This window comes from Corylus avellana, chromosome 7 (genome assembly GCF_965113065.1).
Source record: "Corylus avellana chromosome 7, dhCorAvel1.hap1.2, whole genome shotgun sequence".
Taxonomy (NCBI): Eukaryota; Viridiplantae; Streptophyta; class Magnoliopsida; order Fagales; family Betulaceae; genus Corylus; species Corylus avellana.
In genome coordinates this window covers 21,714,343-21,729,152 of record NC_142496.1, presented here as the reverse complement: position 1 = coordinate 21,729,152, position 14,810 = coordinate 21,714,343, and the positions used below count along the sequence as shown (strand labels likewise).

Below are 14,810 nucleotides of genomic sequence, written 5' to 3'. Positions count from 1 at the left end.
TTACATTATTTTTCTGTGTAGCGCTGGAAAAAGAAGTCTTTCATATTTGTAACATTATTTATGGGATTCTTTACCATTATGATAGAAAGCTCCATTGTCATAGTAAAACATTATGGTAAATCTCATTCCATTGTCATTTCCCTGGTCTAGAGATGCTTATGGCTTGTTTGGGTGTGTGATTTTTTTTTATTTTACTCAACTTAATTCAAAATTGCAAATATCGAAGAAAAAAAGAGTTGAGATTATGTTTTGGTTGTTTGAAGAATATAAAATATAATAATAAAGAATCTAATATATATATATTACAAAAAAAAAAAAAAACATTCGAGGGCGGCTTCGAAAAACCACTCGGGGGTGGATCGGCCACCCTCGAAACGGATGGAGAACCCCCAACTGGTTTCGGGGGTGGCTCGGCTATCCCCCAGTTTAACATGGGTGGCTCAGCCACCAGCGAAAATTGGTCGGGAGTGCCCAATCCACCTTTTGGGGCGTGGCTCGGCCACCCCGAGACTCTTAGGGGTGGTCCGGCCACCTCCCCTAAATATATATATTTATTAATTTTTTAAATTTTCTTGAGTTTTTAAAATTTTTATTTAATGTTTGTTTATTAGTTTGGTTGAATAAAGTTGAAATTTTTTGAGTTGAATTAAGTGTTAGTGTGTTAAATCATCCTAAAAAAGACGGTGCATTTTCAGCATTGTTATGTCTTGGTTCCTCTCTTTTTAGTTGTCCCTATAATGGACTATGACAGTGCATTTCGGCTTTAGCCTCTTTGCAGTGGTTGTTACTGGTTCCTAATGGGGGTTCAAATAGGTTTGCCTTAATTTGTGTCCCTTTTGCTTTTATAATCGCCTTGGGCGGTCCCTTGAGAGGATCAGGTTATTTGTTTGTCTCATTTCCTAATTTTTGTAATTATTTTTGCGCTGTTTTAATTTGTTTTGAGTCTGTTGTTGGAGAGCCTATCCCATTTTCATTTTTAAGATCTTCTACTTCTTCTGTTTAGATCAAAAGTGGTAATAATCATTTCCTGTAATCCTTTATTTATCCAATTATGTTTTTCCTATTGTTCGTGTTTGGTACAACCAAAAATTATTGTCAAATTGAAAACAATTTCTATTGGATGAGAATTGGGTAGCAAAAAACAAGAGTATTCAACTTTGGGCTATCAAAAACAAAAACTGATCCTAGTCTTAACCGGACATATGTTGGTAACTTTGTACGATGGTTGAAGGTACTTTTGGGTACTTGGATCTTAAATAGTTCTTTGAGCACTAGCAGCAGATGCTTTATATATTATTCCCTTTCCTATATTTAGGAAAATTTTTTAAAAGATCATAAAAACACACCTACATCAAAAACCCTATATTTAACCTACACCAAAAGGTATTTACAATGTATTGAAAAACACTGTAGATACCAATGCTTTATTGAATTATAAACAAATCACTCTCTCATCTCTCCTTCACACGTCCACAACAATTCTCTCTACTGGTCGTTAGAAACAGTTAAATATAGGCCCTCCCAACAATTGGTCGATTGACAAATTATACTTCATCTTATTAAAATGAACAAAATATCAATCCAATTTAGCGCCTGATAAATTTTATTTTCAGTAATTGGATTACAAAAAAAATCAGCTTGCCAAAATGACCAACCAACTACAAAAAAAAAAAAAAAATTTACAAATTATCTCCCTTGTAAAGAGATTTGAAAAAAAAAAAAAAAAAAACCTAGTGTTAGTGGGACTTTGTGTTACCAAAGCATTCAGATACAAACTGGAAATCACCAAGAATCAGATCACTGCAGCAGTGAAGCCTTTGCAGTTCATGGCTTCACTTCGTAGAGCCTCCATCAATCATGACAAACCACAGCAACAAAAATCCAATCTTCCTTCCTAGTTTGCAAGGTCTTCTCAAGCAGCTAAATCTTTAACTAATTCTTTGAAAAGCCATGTCCTAACTGCCAATCTACCTGTCATTCTCTAACATCTTCAAAATAAGAAGCTGGTATTTCTGGAGGCGAAGGCATGGTTGCCACACATTTGAACTGTTTCCAGGAAATCAATAAATCATGTCAGATTTTACATTTTCAGCAATATTGAAATTTAAGTCTTCTGTTTTTCCTTTTTCTTCTAATAATGCGACAAAATACCTTATGCTGCTTGTATTTCTCTCTTACAGCTTGGAGAGAACCTCCTCTTCTACTCAGATATAAGTCATGTATAATAAGAACACATTCCTTCAAATCAGCTGGTTTATACCCAGAGTTCTTTGCCAGCGTTGAACACTGCCAAATGTAATTACTCGATAAGTACCTTCCATACATGAAATCAAACATCAATCATTGAGTCTTAACTAACTTCAGTTCTTACCCAAGGATGCATCTTTGGCCGGATCATAAATCTCGCCACAAACATAACAGATGCAGCAACCAAAGAAGGCAAAAATTTTACACAAGCATAATCTAATAAACTTAGCTCTGCAAGGTAGTAACCAAGGAATTCCAACTGAAGATTGGAAGTCTGTAGAAGAAACAAGAAAATAAGTAGTCAATAACAGAAATTACCATTTTTTCTTTTTTTTGCACAGTGATATAAGAGAGACAAAGACAGGATTTATTTAGCTTACTTTGTAACTCTCTCGAGCAAATCTAGTGAATCGTCTGCAAACCAAAATGGAAAGAAGCAACAACAATCAGTCTAATGGATTTTAAAACTCACTGATATAGTTTAAAATAGTATGTTGATAGTGTCCTTGCCTTAGAAAAGTCTTTATTGTAGGACTGCCCATTTCAAACTTCAGGGACTTGAGTATATCAGCCTCCATTTTCACCACCTTTAAATCCAATACACAAACCAAACTCGGTAAAACGCATACCAATAAAGGGGGCATATCCAGAAAAGAAGCATAAACATTAATATTACCTCTTCTTTTGTATAAGTATTATCTGTTATGTAACAAAATTCTTCAACATGAGGAGGACTAATCTCTTCATACTTTCTGTATGTCAAATATCAAATAGTCAAATATAGTGAGTGAGAAAAGCCCGTAATATTTGAAGAATAATCTCATATCTCAAAATCTCAAAGAGTTGAACAGAGTTTGGGGCTTACGAGGCAATAAGCATTGCAGAAACACCCAGTAGCTGAAGCTTCTGCCTGCTCAGAGAATTGAAAGACAGGAATCTATCAATATAGGAAATGCAGAGATGCAAAGAGTCTGAACCAAGCTTGTACTCCTCTGCAACTTCCACCAACCAATCCACAAGTATACCCCTCATATTAGAGTTGATATCCTTCTGAACCTTTTCAATGTATGCAGGTAACGGTCTCCTTTCCGGATCCACCTGAGTATTTCAATTAGTCATTAAAACATTTAGCTCCCATTAATCAAAAACCCAAGTCCACCCAAACCCTCATCGACATAACTGATTGTATAGTAAACCAACAACCATTCAGCGCACAACCATTAACAAATCATACCCAAAATATCGATCCCAATAAGCAGTCGCCAAAATTAACCCCGTAATTGCAGTAACCCAATATTCATAATAGACCAAAAAACCCTAATGCCACTGTTCATTTCCAAAATTAAACGAATAAAACGATAGTGTTTCAATCTCAAAGTTATCATAACATGAGAGAAAACTGATTGTCCTGTGAACTGAGAGAAGACCTATCGGACTTGTTTGTTACATCAGCATATGATATATCACTTCACAGCATAAAACTCGAATTGAAATGATTTATTTCTCTAGCTTCTCATTTAATTTCCTTAGGAACCAGAGCCCGAAACGAAGCTAAATTAAAACCCAAATCAAAAGAATACTTACAAATCCACATTTCCTAACAAACCAATCGAAATAGCAACCGAGGCCCACTTACCTCCATCTTATGAAGATACTCATAAATCTCGGAAACATAAGGCTCGCACATCTGCGGATCATTCGACTTGGCATCCGTGTCTCCTGCCGCTGTCCCGGCGGGCTTCGCATTTGCCGTCGTCGTCGCGGGCTTCTTTCCGTTCTTCGCATTCGTTTTACATTTCGGCTTCTGCGGCCCCGCGCCAGAACTCGGGTTTGCCGTCGGAACGACGACGTTCGACAAGTTCGGAAGCTCCCCCAACACCACTCTCTTCTTGGTCGGCGTCTGCTCGTCAGACATGGCAGCAGCGGCCCTCTTCCTCGCAGCGCGCGTGACGCGCACGCTGGTCTCCTGCTCCGCCACCATGGTCCCAGGTAGACCCAGTTGAGATAGTGGAGGAGAGAGAGAGGGAGAGAGAGAGTAGTAGAGAGGGGTCAAGGGAGTGAGTGGAAATGGGGGCTTTGTAGATTGTAGGGAGCGCCATTTCAGTTATTTGAAAGTGAGAGTTGGCGCTTGTTGTCGTGTGTCTCTTTTTTTCAGTTTTATGTGTTTTTTTGAATGTTTCAGGGGGTTTTTGGATTTGGGACATTTTTTCCCATTTGAAATTTGAAGGGTTTTGGGATTTCATTTTACTTTGTGCGGTTTTTGTTTAGGCGGGCCCTTGAAGAGTGTGTTTTTATTTACTGAGCCCGCCCGCAGTTGAAAAATACTTTTAAAAAAGCTTCCTTTACATACTTTATTTTATTACTGATCTAGAATTATTAAAATTATAATGTGATTATTATTATTTTATTAAATCTTAACAGAGAATACTAAAATGATTAAAAAATTTATTTTTTAAAAATTTCTTTTGAAAAAGAGTGAGCATTTGCCTATCCATGGCCACGTTGTGGGTTTTTTTTTTTTTTAATTTTAATTTTTGATTGAGGATAAATTTATATTTTTATTAATTTTACAATAATCCAAGGAGATATTTCACATGTTAGCGGTTTGAAAAATCAAGTTAAGTAGAAAGTGAAATTAAAATGAACTAAAAATATAAGAGAAAACCTTTTATTAAGATCATCCTGATAATACCCCTTTTACAGTCCCCAATCAATAACCGACACATAAGCAAAAACATAAAAAGTGCACAAAAATAAGTTGGACCAAAATACACTAAATTTTAGGGTAATAAAATCTCTAAAAGTTAACGTTCTACCTCTAAGTTTTAGTTTTGAATCCAAAAACCAGTTTTGAGGCATTTGAAACTGGTTTTGAGGCATTAGAAACGGATTTGGGGGCATTATAAATGGGTTTTGAGGCATTAGAGAACATATTTTGATGCATTAGAAACGGATTTTGGGGTATTAAAAACGGGTTTTGAGACATTAGAAACGAGTTTTGAGGCGGGTCACGGCCGGCAAGGTTTGAGGCGTTCACCGCTGGCTAGTCCTGACATGGGTCTCGCCGGACCCACGCCGTGGGTCTTGCCAGCTATGGTTTTTTTTTTTCTCTGATTTGGAGTGATAGTTCTCACTTTTATTTTTTGAATTTTTTTAAAATTGATGATGTGTCACATAGTAATTAGAGACTACAAAATGGGTGTTATCATGATAAACCTGATAGTAAGGGCTCTCAAAATATAATATCTACATTATAAGTTTTGATAATTTGATATCAGCATTACAAAATTCGTAGAAAGGCCCAATAAATACCACCCAAATACAAATAAACCTCTTTTTTTTTTTTTTTTTTTTTTTTTTTCTGAACTAGTCAAACCCATAGCTCTTAGATTGGAAAAGGAAAACACATGACTCAATTGATCACTATCCTTTAAATTCTAAAGCAACTCTTGTGATGATAGAGACATTTTTGTGATTGTGAGCAATTGGTGCTTTAGAATTTGGTTATATTGTGATTGTATCTATCATCAGAAGAGTGATAAAACAGATTGTAATTTGCTTATGCAATAAATATTACACTTTAAATTTCCATTCTGTGGGAGATTGCCTATCCCATTTGATTATTATATCATAATAATTATTAAATGATGAGATACTATTCTGCCATGTCTACTATTGAAGTTTGCATGATGGTCCAAGTAATTTTATCCCATGAAGAGTGCAAATTATTTATATCCTCATGAGTAATGAAGACCAAAAATAAAAAATAAAAATATTCTTAATTTGAAATAATTGCTATTCTATATTGTGTACATTTTTACTGAGTTTGCATGCTCAATTCATTATTAATGTTTTGTTTTTCCTTTATAATTAATAATGAGTAGAGCATGCAAACTCAATAAAGATGTATGCAAAATGAATTGAGAATGCAAAAAAGTATTTCTCAAATTTTTATAAAAAATATCTCATTTAACAAAATATATATAAAAAAAAAAAACTAAATTTTAACAAAAAGAATCTCAGTGAGTTGCCTGTAAAATAAGATTCGGCTTGTATATTGTAGCAAAGTGGAATTATGGGACAAACAACACTCATGTTGCCCAAATTTAGGCCGAGGTGACTGTAAATTTGGATACAAGAACAATTTTGGTAATGATTGTGCAACTAGTAGAACATTGTGATAAGTATAAGGGAAATTATATCTAAAATCCTTAGGTAAACGCGCTTTTATTAAAAATTCTTTGGGTATTTTTTTTTGGAAATTTAGTCCCTGGGTTACTCGAAACTACTAGAAAACTCCCTATCGTCAATTTTTGTTAACTTCCGTTAGTCTACTCAAAACTCACCGTTTTATCTGATTAAAATATTATTTTTTTATTAATTTAATTTAAAAAATTCAATCTTAAAAAAAATAAATAAATAAATAAAATTTGAAGGGTGGCCAGGGGTGGCGGTGCCACCCCTAGCCACCCCCCCAACCCCTGGCCACACTTCGAATGACGCAATGACGTGATCGGAAGTTTGCAGGAAATCCATAACAGTAAACAGGCTTTGAAGAGTAATTTTCATTTGTTATTTCAATTATAAGGAGTGAAAATAAAATAAAATTTCCAGCCCATGATTCTGCTAAGACACTTGATCCGCACATATGCACTTAGTTACTGCATTTCAAAGCAATTTTCCCATTTACATAAAGATCATTTCCTCCTTTTTTTTATATACATTTTTGGGTTAAGGACATTTCCTCAAAATTCCTGAATAGCATGTTCTATCTTATAATTTTTTTTTTCCCTGGAAATCATAAATGAATCTTTTTCCCTCAGAACTTTCACATTCGTTCTTCCTCTCACCCTACTTCTTTGTTATTTAACTCCAGAATGGGAAGAAGCTTTGAAGGACAACAAGGAAAGCTAAAACAGAGATGAGTTGAACTTATAGAATTTCCAAGAGTGTATTTGAGGCAATTTCAAGAAACAAAGATTTTCACATCCTCTCTCTCTCTCACACACAGAACAACTGGTTTCGAAAAACAATTGAAAGAATCGCAAGAAGAATAGAAGAAAATGAACTGAAGACTGCCCTTGATGTTCTCTTCCTAAAGTTGTCATTACAAACATCAAAATTGAGAGGCTAAAACTCTTTTTCAAGTAATACCCAGAAAAATAAGAGATGTGTATGACAGTTTACCTCCTTAAAAGAGTGAACGTCACTTCCCCAAAGCCAAGCATCACAACCTGCATCTCTGGCACCCCATATATCATTCTTGCGGTCATCCCCTACATGTACAGCATCCTCAGGCTTCACTCCCAATAAATCGCAAGCTTTTAGAAATATTGTTGGATTTGGCTTCTCTGCTTCGACCTGTTAAGGGCGGAAGGGAAGGGTGGGGAAATGATCAGGTGTAGCCAAAGCTATATATAGTACAGGAAAACAGAACCTTCATAAGAAATGACCGTCACTAGATTGCCAAGACAACTATATATATATATATATGATGATGATGATCACGCGAATCCTAAATTAAATTCAAGCTAAAACGTGCAAGGGGTGGCCTGGGGTGGCTGGGGTTGGGGGGGAGCGGGGTGGCCAGGGGTGGTTGTTGTTTTTTTTTTTTTTTTGTTTTTTTTTTTAAGATTGAATTTTTTAAATTAAATTAATAAAAAAATAATATTTTAATCAGATAAAACGGTAAGTTTTGAGTAGACTAACGAAAGTTAACAAAAATTGACGGTAGAGAGTTTTTTAGTAGTTTCGAGTGACCCAAGGACTAAATTTTCAAAAAAAAATACTCAGAGAATTTTTTAAAAAAACGCGTTTACCTAAGGATTTTAGATATAATTTTCCTAAGTATAAAGTGGATTCTTTTAATAGTTTAAAGCAACAATCTCGCCCCAATAAATCTACAAATGACCTTAATCCAATTTTTCATTTCACATCAATTAACATAATGCAATTTAAGTGATCTTTTACTTTGAAGTAGCTGATATAAAAAATTATCAATGTAATAAATAAGCGTAAATGGTAACATTACTCAAAATGACCAAATTTAAATGGTATAAATTGTAGCACTAAAACATGTGAAACTAGTTGGTTGAACAATATACAAAGTGTTGGGACTAAACTATGTTAATGGCATGATCGGATCTACAACATTTGAATTAGTGCTCAACAGCTCAAGCATGGAAATTCACTCATCAACACTATCTGCCTAACTAAATCTTCAAGCTTCAACCATCCATGGCTGTCTGAATTTCCAGGGACATCATTGCCCATGGTTGATACATGGTATCCACAGTCAGAGACCTTTGATTGCTGCCCCAAACAGTTTCCAGTTAAAGGTGAAAATTTTAATGTTGTAACACAAGGCAATCCACATTTGTCATATTCTGCTTGTGTTGGCTATGAGAAAGCTTTCATCCATCTGCCAAGGCTTAATGCTTCCTTCAAAGTTTCAAACCCTCATGGTTAGGATTCTTCCAGTTAAATAGCTCTAATAACAATTAGAAGAAGCAACTCTCAATCACCCCACCACAAAGTCATAGACTGGGCCGGCTGGCCGCCAACATCAGTGTTCGACCATGTCGAGTGCGGCTGCTGACGGCTCTAGTAGTACTCCAATAGGTTATGATGAAGCTGCTGCAATGTATCCCTAGTGATCCATGTGTAGTCAGAATCTGGTCACCCCCTCCACCAGGAATTTAGCCATCCCAGAACCTGCTACCATGTATTCATCCAAAAGAATGTTGCCCTCCTTCATGAGAATTGATATATCCCACAGAACTCTTCCATCAATCAATATTAGCCCACACTCAAAATCTTTTACTACTAGGATATCCATAGTTAAACCCAAGTCCAATCTGTCATTCTTTTAGATCTTCAAAGTAAGAAGCTGGTATTTCTTGAGAAGGAATAGCTGCCACATTTTTGAACTGCTCCCAAGAAAACAATTTTATGGAATTAGACTACAGAACAATGTGAAAATTTAAGTCAACTTCAATTACAAATTTTTAGGCATAAGATTTACCTTATGGTGCTTGTATTTCTCTCTTATAGCTTGCAGAGAACCTCCTCTTTTACTATTAAACAAATCATGAATGATAAGAACACATTCCTTTAAATCAGCTGCTTTATATCCGCAATATTTTTCCAATGCTGGGCACTGTAAAAAAGCATACTTGTAAGTACTTTCCAAACAAAATTTACACTACCATTATGTCTCAGCAATCAAGCTCTTACCCAAGGATGCATCTTTGGTTGGATCATGATTTTTGCAAGAAAAATGACTGATGCAGCCACCAAGGAAGGTAGAAATTTCACACACTTGTAATCTAACAAGCTCAACTCTGCCAGATAATAGCCCAGGAACTCCAACTGCAAATTGGGAGTCTGTAGAAAGATCAAAACAATTTGAGTCAATAACAGAAATTTCCAAATGGGAACATTCACCAAAGGTTCACAGAGAGAGAGAGGTTTGGCTTACATTGTAATTCTCTTGAGCAACACTAGTGAAACTTCTGCAAGCCAAAATGGGAAGAAAGTATCTAGATCAGCCAAATGAGTCATTTATCTGGTAATACTAGTGCATTTGTAGATCATCAATGACAAAAAAAAAAAAAAAAAAAAAAAGTACTCGTATTTTCACAGTATCCTTACCTTAGAAATGTCTTTAAAGTAGGATTGCCCATTTCAAACTTCAGCATCTTGAGAATATCAGCTTCCATCTTCACCACCTTTAGGATCACAATTTAATCAGCACTAATGACAAACTAAGACCAAAATGGGAAAGAAGGTTGAGTATTAATTAAAAGGATGAAGTAAAAGTAATCACCTCCTTTTTATTGTATGTATTATCTGTTATGCTACAAAAATCAGCCACGTCTGGAGGGCTAATCTCTTCGTACTTCCTGCTCATCGGAATAAGAAAACCAAGATTCGTGAGTAAGAGGAAAGCCCATACTAAGTATCTGAAATCACAAACATTTTTCAAGGATTTGGAGGCTTACGAGGCAATGAGCATCGAAGAAACTCCCAGCAATTGAAGTTTCTGCTTATTGACCACATCCAAGGATAGGAATCTATCAACGTATGAAATGGAGAGATACAGAGTATCTGGAAGAAGCTTGTATTCCTCTGCAACCTCAACCAACCAATCCACCAATATTCCCCTCATATTAGCGGTCACACCCTTCTGAACCTTCTCTAGGTAGTCAGGTAACGGCCTTCTCTTTGGCTCCATCTGAAACACCAACCCCTCTCCACAATTAGCACCAACTTCAAATACCCCAAAACCTTAATCTCAAAACCCATTTCTAATACAAAATTGAAAAAAATACCCAAAACCCTCTTACCTCAGTTTTGCGAAGATACTCATAAATGTCAGAAGCATAAGCTCGACACAGTTGCGGATCATCCGACTTCCCATCACCGCCCGACGCCGTGTCAATCTCCTTTGTCGCCTTCACAGCGGTTGTTGCCAGCCCCTTGTTCTTAGCCTTCGCCTTCGATTTACATTTCGGCTTCAGCGGCTCCACCCCGGCATTCTGATTCACCGGAACGACAACGTTCGACAAGTTCCGTAGCTCCCCCAACACCACGCGCTTCTTGAGAGCGGACTGGTCCTCGGCTCCGGCAACCGCCGCCCTCCTTTTCATAGCGCGAGTGACCCGCACGCACTGCTCTTGCTCCGCCATTTCTCTCAGTTGTGCGACTTGGGTCTCAGAGAGAGAGAGAGCAGTGGGGATCTGAGGAGGAATATTGAGCTGTGAAAGGCTCTATATGTAATGGGCGAGAGAGAGCGGCAATCTTTTATTTTCAAAAACGCGCTTTTGGATGAAAGCACGCGCGAGTGTGGGAGTTTTTGAGTTTTTAAGTGTAAGTGTAAGTTTTGGGAATTTCAGGATTTGGTAAACCCGGTTCCCGGGGTGCGGGTGAGTTGATTTTTAAGACTTGGCGGGCCTATTTGCGCCTTTGCTTACTTGTTTTAATTGAACCACTCTTTCAAATATTTTCAAGACTTGGCGGGCCATATATATTTTGAGAGACATATCCGATCCTATTGAGTGAATTCAAATTGTTTCGAAATTTAATTATATTTTTATTCAAGTAAACATTAGCTTGGAAAATTTACAAAAAAATTAGTCAAAGTGATTTTGATTGATGGAGAATCTTTTCAAACAAATCAATATATAGAAGCTGATTTGAAAAGGGTCTCTCTTGCAGATTTGCGTTCTTGTAGGCTATGTTTGGCAACAGGCCGGGCCAGCACTGTAGTTGGAACGGTACTGTTCCAGCTATAGTGTTAACAGCAAAAATTGACTTTTTGCTTTTTTTTTTTTTTTTTTTTTTTTAAAGTAAAATATTAAAAAAAAAGAAAAAATGAGGAGAAAGGGGTGGCTGGCTTTTAAAAAAAAATATTAAGCAAAAAGTCAATTTTTGCTGTTGGCACTGTAGCTGAAACAGTGCCGTTCTAGCTACAGTGCCGGCCCGGCCTGTTGCCAAACATAGCCGTAGAGCACTTCAAATACTAATACGGCCATCACGAGTTTCCACGGTGCAAGATATCCCGACCCCAAGGATTTTGGTCATGCAACCATATTGAATATCAAGGCTTATGGGTTGGCCATCATGGTAAAGGCTGCTCATAAGCAGTAGCAGCTTAGGGTCGAGTACTTGTAGCGCGTTGGTGGGGAAAGCTGACTGCACCCATTTGGTTAGGTCTAGGCCTTCAATGAAGCTCTCATGCGTTGGGTTCGTCCCAGTTAAGAGCTCAAGTAGGATTATCCCGAAGCTGTATACATCTCCAGCCGTTGATGGTTTCTCTCCCAAACCATACTCTGCATCATAGGTGATTCATTATGTTAACAAAATTTAGAAAAAGTAATCTATCACCCAACAGAAGAGAGAGATTTTATAGTACTAATTACCTGGGGGAATGTATCCGATGGATCCATTTAGAACATGTGTAGAGCTAATAGAAGGTTGATTGTCTGTTTTTACCATCAGCAAGTGGGCAAGGCCAAAATCTCCTACTTTTGCAGTCATGTCTTCACTCAGAAGAATGTTGCTGGGCTTCAAATCACAATGCACCACTGGAACTTCACAGTCATGGTGCAAGTAATCCAATGCACAAGCAATGTCAATGGCCACATTCAATCTCTCCACAACATTCAAGGCATCCCCATTTGGGTGCTTCTTCTTGCCCTTAACCCAGTCTTCTAAGTTCTAAGCTGCTGTTACTCATAAATTCAGAGCCATAAATTCCATGTTCTTGAAGTCTATGCTAGAGCAGGATGTAATCAATCGAACAAGATTCCGATGCCTAGCATGCCTCATAGCCTTGCACTCTGCCAAGAAACTCTTCCAAGAGCTTGTCCTCTCTGTGTGATCAAGGACCTTAACTGCCACAGGAGTTCCTTGCCTTAGATAGCCTTTATACACAGACCCAAAGCCACCTTTCCCAAGGAAGTTTTCTTGGTTGAAGTTTCCAGTTGCCCTACGCAGCTCATTGTATGAGACCATTTGATGTTTTCCTTTCAGCAGTTCAGAAGTTTTTGTAATCTTTGATTTGCTTTTCTTTATGTAGAAGAGTGAGCCAAGTATGACACATAGGACTAATGTTAGTAGGATACTGGTAATAACTAAAACTATTGCTCCCTTTCTTCCACGACCTTGTGAATTGACACATGCCAAATGCAAGCAAAGCTTTGGGTTGCCTTCCAAATGGACTTTAGAGAGATCTCTAAAAACTCCACCCTTTGGAACTACCCCTTCCAAATTATTGAAAGATAGGTTCAAGAATTGAAGGGCTAGAAGGTTTTGTAGTTCAGCAGGAATAGAGCCAGAAAGTTGGTTGGAGGAGAGATCAAGAGTGTCCAGGGCTTTCACTTCTCCTAGAGTATTTGGAATAGGACCTGAAAGAATATTACTGGCCATGAATAACTCCTCCAAGCTCTTACAGTTTTTGATTGAGCTGGGAATATTACGAGACAAACGGTTGTTAGAGAAGTCAATGGTAACAACTCTTTCTAGGAGAGCAATTTCTGGAGGTAGAGGTCCACTCAAAAGTTTCTTAGACAGATTCAAAAGAGTGCTCAAACTACTTAGACTTAGAATTTCTTTGGGAATGCTCCCATTGAACCTGTTGTTGGATAAGTCTATGGAAAGAAGACTCTGAAGTTCCCAAAAGTAGTGGGTATTTTACCCACCAAACTGTTTCCTGAAAGATCTATATGGAATAACTTTTTGAAATTACCAAGGGAATTTGGAATACTGCAAGAAATTCGATTTTTGCCCAAAAGTAACATCTGTAGTTCCTCCAAACGGCCTATTTCAGGTGGGATTTCACCTGAAAGCGAATTATAGCTTAAATTTAGCAAATTTAGGCCGCTAAGGTGACTAATGGAGGCGGGTATGTTACCATAAATATGATTCCCTCCCATGTATAACTCTGAGAGAACCTTAGAAAGATTGCCTATTGATTCTGGAATCACACCCTCAAAAAGATTGCCATTGATGGAAAAGCAGTGGAGGAGAGTGCTATTTTTCAAAGAAGTAATGAAACTGAGACCATCCTTACTCGAGCTAACAATCCTATTATAACCAATAATATACATTTTAAGAGACAGGAGATTTCCCAGGCCTGGCGGTACTGTTCCTTCTAGAAGGTTGATTCCCAAGCGGATGTTTTCTATATTGGTGACATTGTGCAAAGACCATGGAATTTTTCCTATGAGTTTATTACAGCAGCATCTCAAATCTAAAAGATTTGGGAGTTTAATCCCAATATCTCCGGGAATTTCACCCCAAAGATGGTTTGAAGATAAGACCAAAGAAACCAAAGAGGATACATTGTATATTGATGGAGGAATGGTGCCAGCCAAATTGTTGATGGTGAGATCCAGCATCTTCAAATTTTGAAGGCGGCCAAAGTTACTGGGTATCATGCCACTAAGATTGTTGGTGCCCAAATTTAAATTGGTGAGCGAGCAAAGGTTACCTATGGCTGGCGGAATTGCACCATATAGATGGTTTCCTCTCAAATTCAAGACTTGGAGCTTTTTCAAGTAGCTAAGCTCTTCTGGAACTCTCCCGGTAATCTTGTTTGCCATCAAGTCGAGAATCTGGAGTTTGGTCAATTGGCTTATATTTGACGGTAGCCCACCTTCTATGCTGTTGAAGCTCATGTTCAGAACTCTCAAACGGAAAAGATTGACAATTTGAGTAGGAAGCTTTACTGTAAATTGGTTATTTTGGAGTTGAAGGGAAAGGAGGAAGGAGAGATTGCCAATACGAGGGGTGATGGACCCTTTAAGTCCAAAACCTGAAAATGAAGGCCAACCACTTTGTTGGCTGGCTTGTTGCAGACAACTCCAGTCCAATTGCATGGGGATGAGTTTTGGTCCCAAGAAGACGGGGTTGGGAGGCTCTAGACTTATGCCAGACTTGAATGAGATTAAGGCTTCCTTGTCTGAAGCAATACTTACTCCAAGGAATATGCATTTGAAAAATATCAGGACAAATAATGAGGTGGTAGACTGAAGCATTAGATGGGAAGGGAAACCCAT

The 14,810-nt window shown here is 37.5% G+C and overlaps 2 protein-coding genes and 1 pseudogene across 2 annotated transcripts; all 3 read right to left on the bottom strand.

Annotated features, from left to right (window-relative positions):
- Positions 1-1,667: 1,667 nt before the first annotated feature.
- On the bottom strand, positions 1,668-4,383 carry LOC132183787 (putative cyclin-A3-1). Its single transcript, XM_059597207.2, has 8 exons — positions 3,884-4,383; positions 3,113-3,345; positions 2,924-2,999; positions 2,758-2,834; positions 2,628-2,661; positions 2,372-2,521; positions 2,152-2,286; positions 1,668-2,046 (listed from the first exon to the last, which is right to left on the bottom strand). Exons 1-8 carry the CDS (start codon positions 4,226-4,228, stop codon positions 1,975-1,977), a joined length of 1,122 nt encoding a protein of 373 aa, XP_059453190.2. The 5' UTR covers positions 4,229-4,383; the 3' UTR covers positions 1,668-1,974.
- Positions 4,384-8,284: 3,901 nt separating this feature from the next.
- LOC132184560 (putative cyclin-A3-1) lies at positions 8,285-10,972 on the bottom strand. Its single transcript, XM_088518250.1, has 8 exons — positions 10,596-10,972; positions 10,251-10,483; positions 10,076-10,151; positions 9,901-9,977; positions 9,728-9,761; positions 9,484-9,633; positions 9,272-9,406; positions 8,285-9,176 (listed from the first exon to the last, which is right to left on the bottom strand). The coding sequence occupies exons 1-8, from the start codon at positions 10,935-10,937 to the stop codon at positions 9,108-9,110; spliced, it is 1,116 nt and encodes a 371-aa protein (XP_088374376.1). The 5' UTR covers positions 10,938-10,972; the 3' UTR covers positions 8,285-9,107.
- Positions 10,973-11,763: 791 nt separating this feature from the next.
- Positions 11,764-14,810, bottom strand: LOC132185101 (uncharacterized; annotated as a pseudogene).

Bases quoted from the DNA above. Each gene is read 5' to 3' on its own strand.
- LOC132183787 (XM_059597207.2), bottom strand. From the start codon at position 4,228: ATGGTGGCGGAGCAGGAGACCAGCGTGCGCGTCACGCGCGCTGCGAGG. The intron at 3,000-3,112 runs GTAAGCCCCAAA...TTTGACATACAG, and splicing joins TCTGCAATGCTTATTGCCTC to AAAGTATGAAGAGATTAGTC. The intron at 2,522-2,627 runs GTAAGCTAAATA...TTTCTTCTACAG, and splicing joins TTGCTCGAGAGAGTTACAAA to ACTTCCAATCTTCAGTTGGA.
- LOC132184560 (XM_088518250.1), bottom strand. From the start codon at position 10,937: ATGGCGGAGCAAGAGCAGTGCGTGCGGGTCACTCGCGCTATGAAAAGG. The intron at 9,978-10,075 runs GTGATTACTTTT...GTGATCCTAAAG, and splicing joins ATACATACAATAAAAAGGAG to GTGGTGAAGATGGAAGCTGA. The intron at 9,407-9,483 runs GTAAGAGCTTGA...GCTTTTTTACAG, and splicing joins AACCAAAGATGCATCCTTGG to TGCCCAGCATTGGAAAAATA.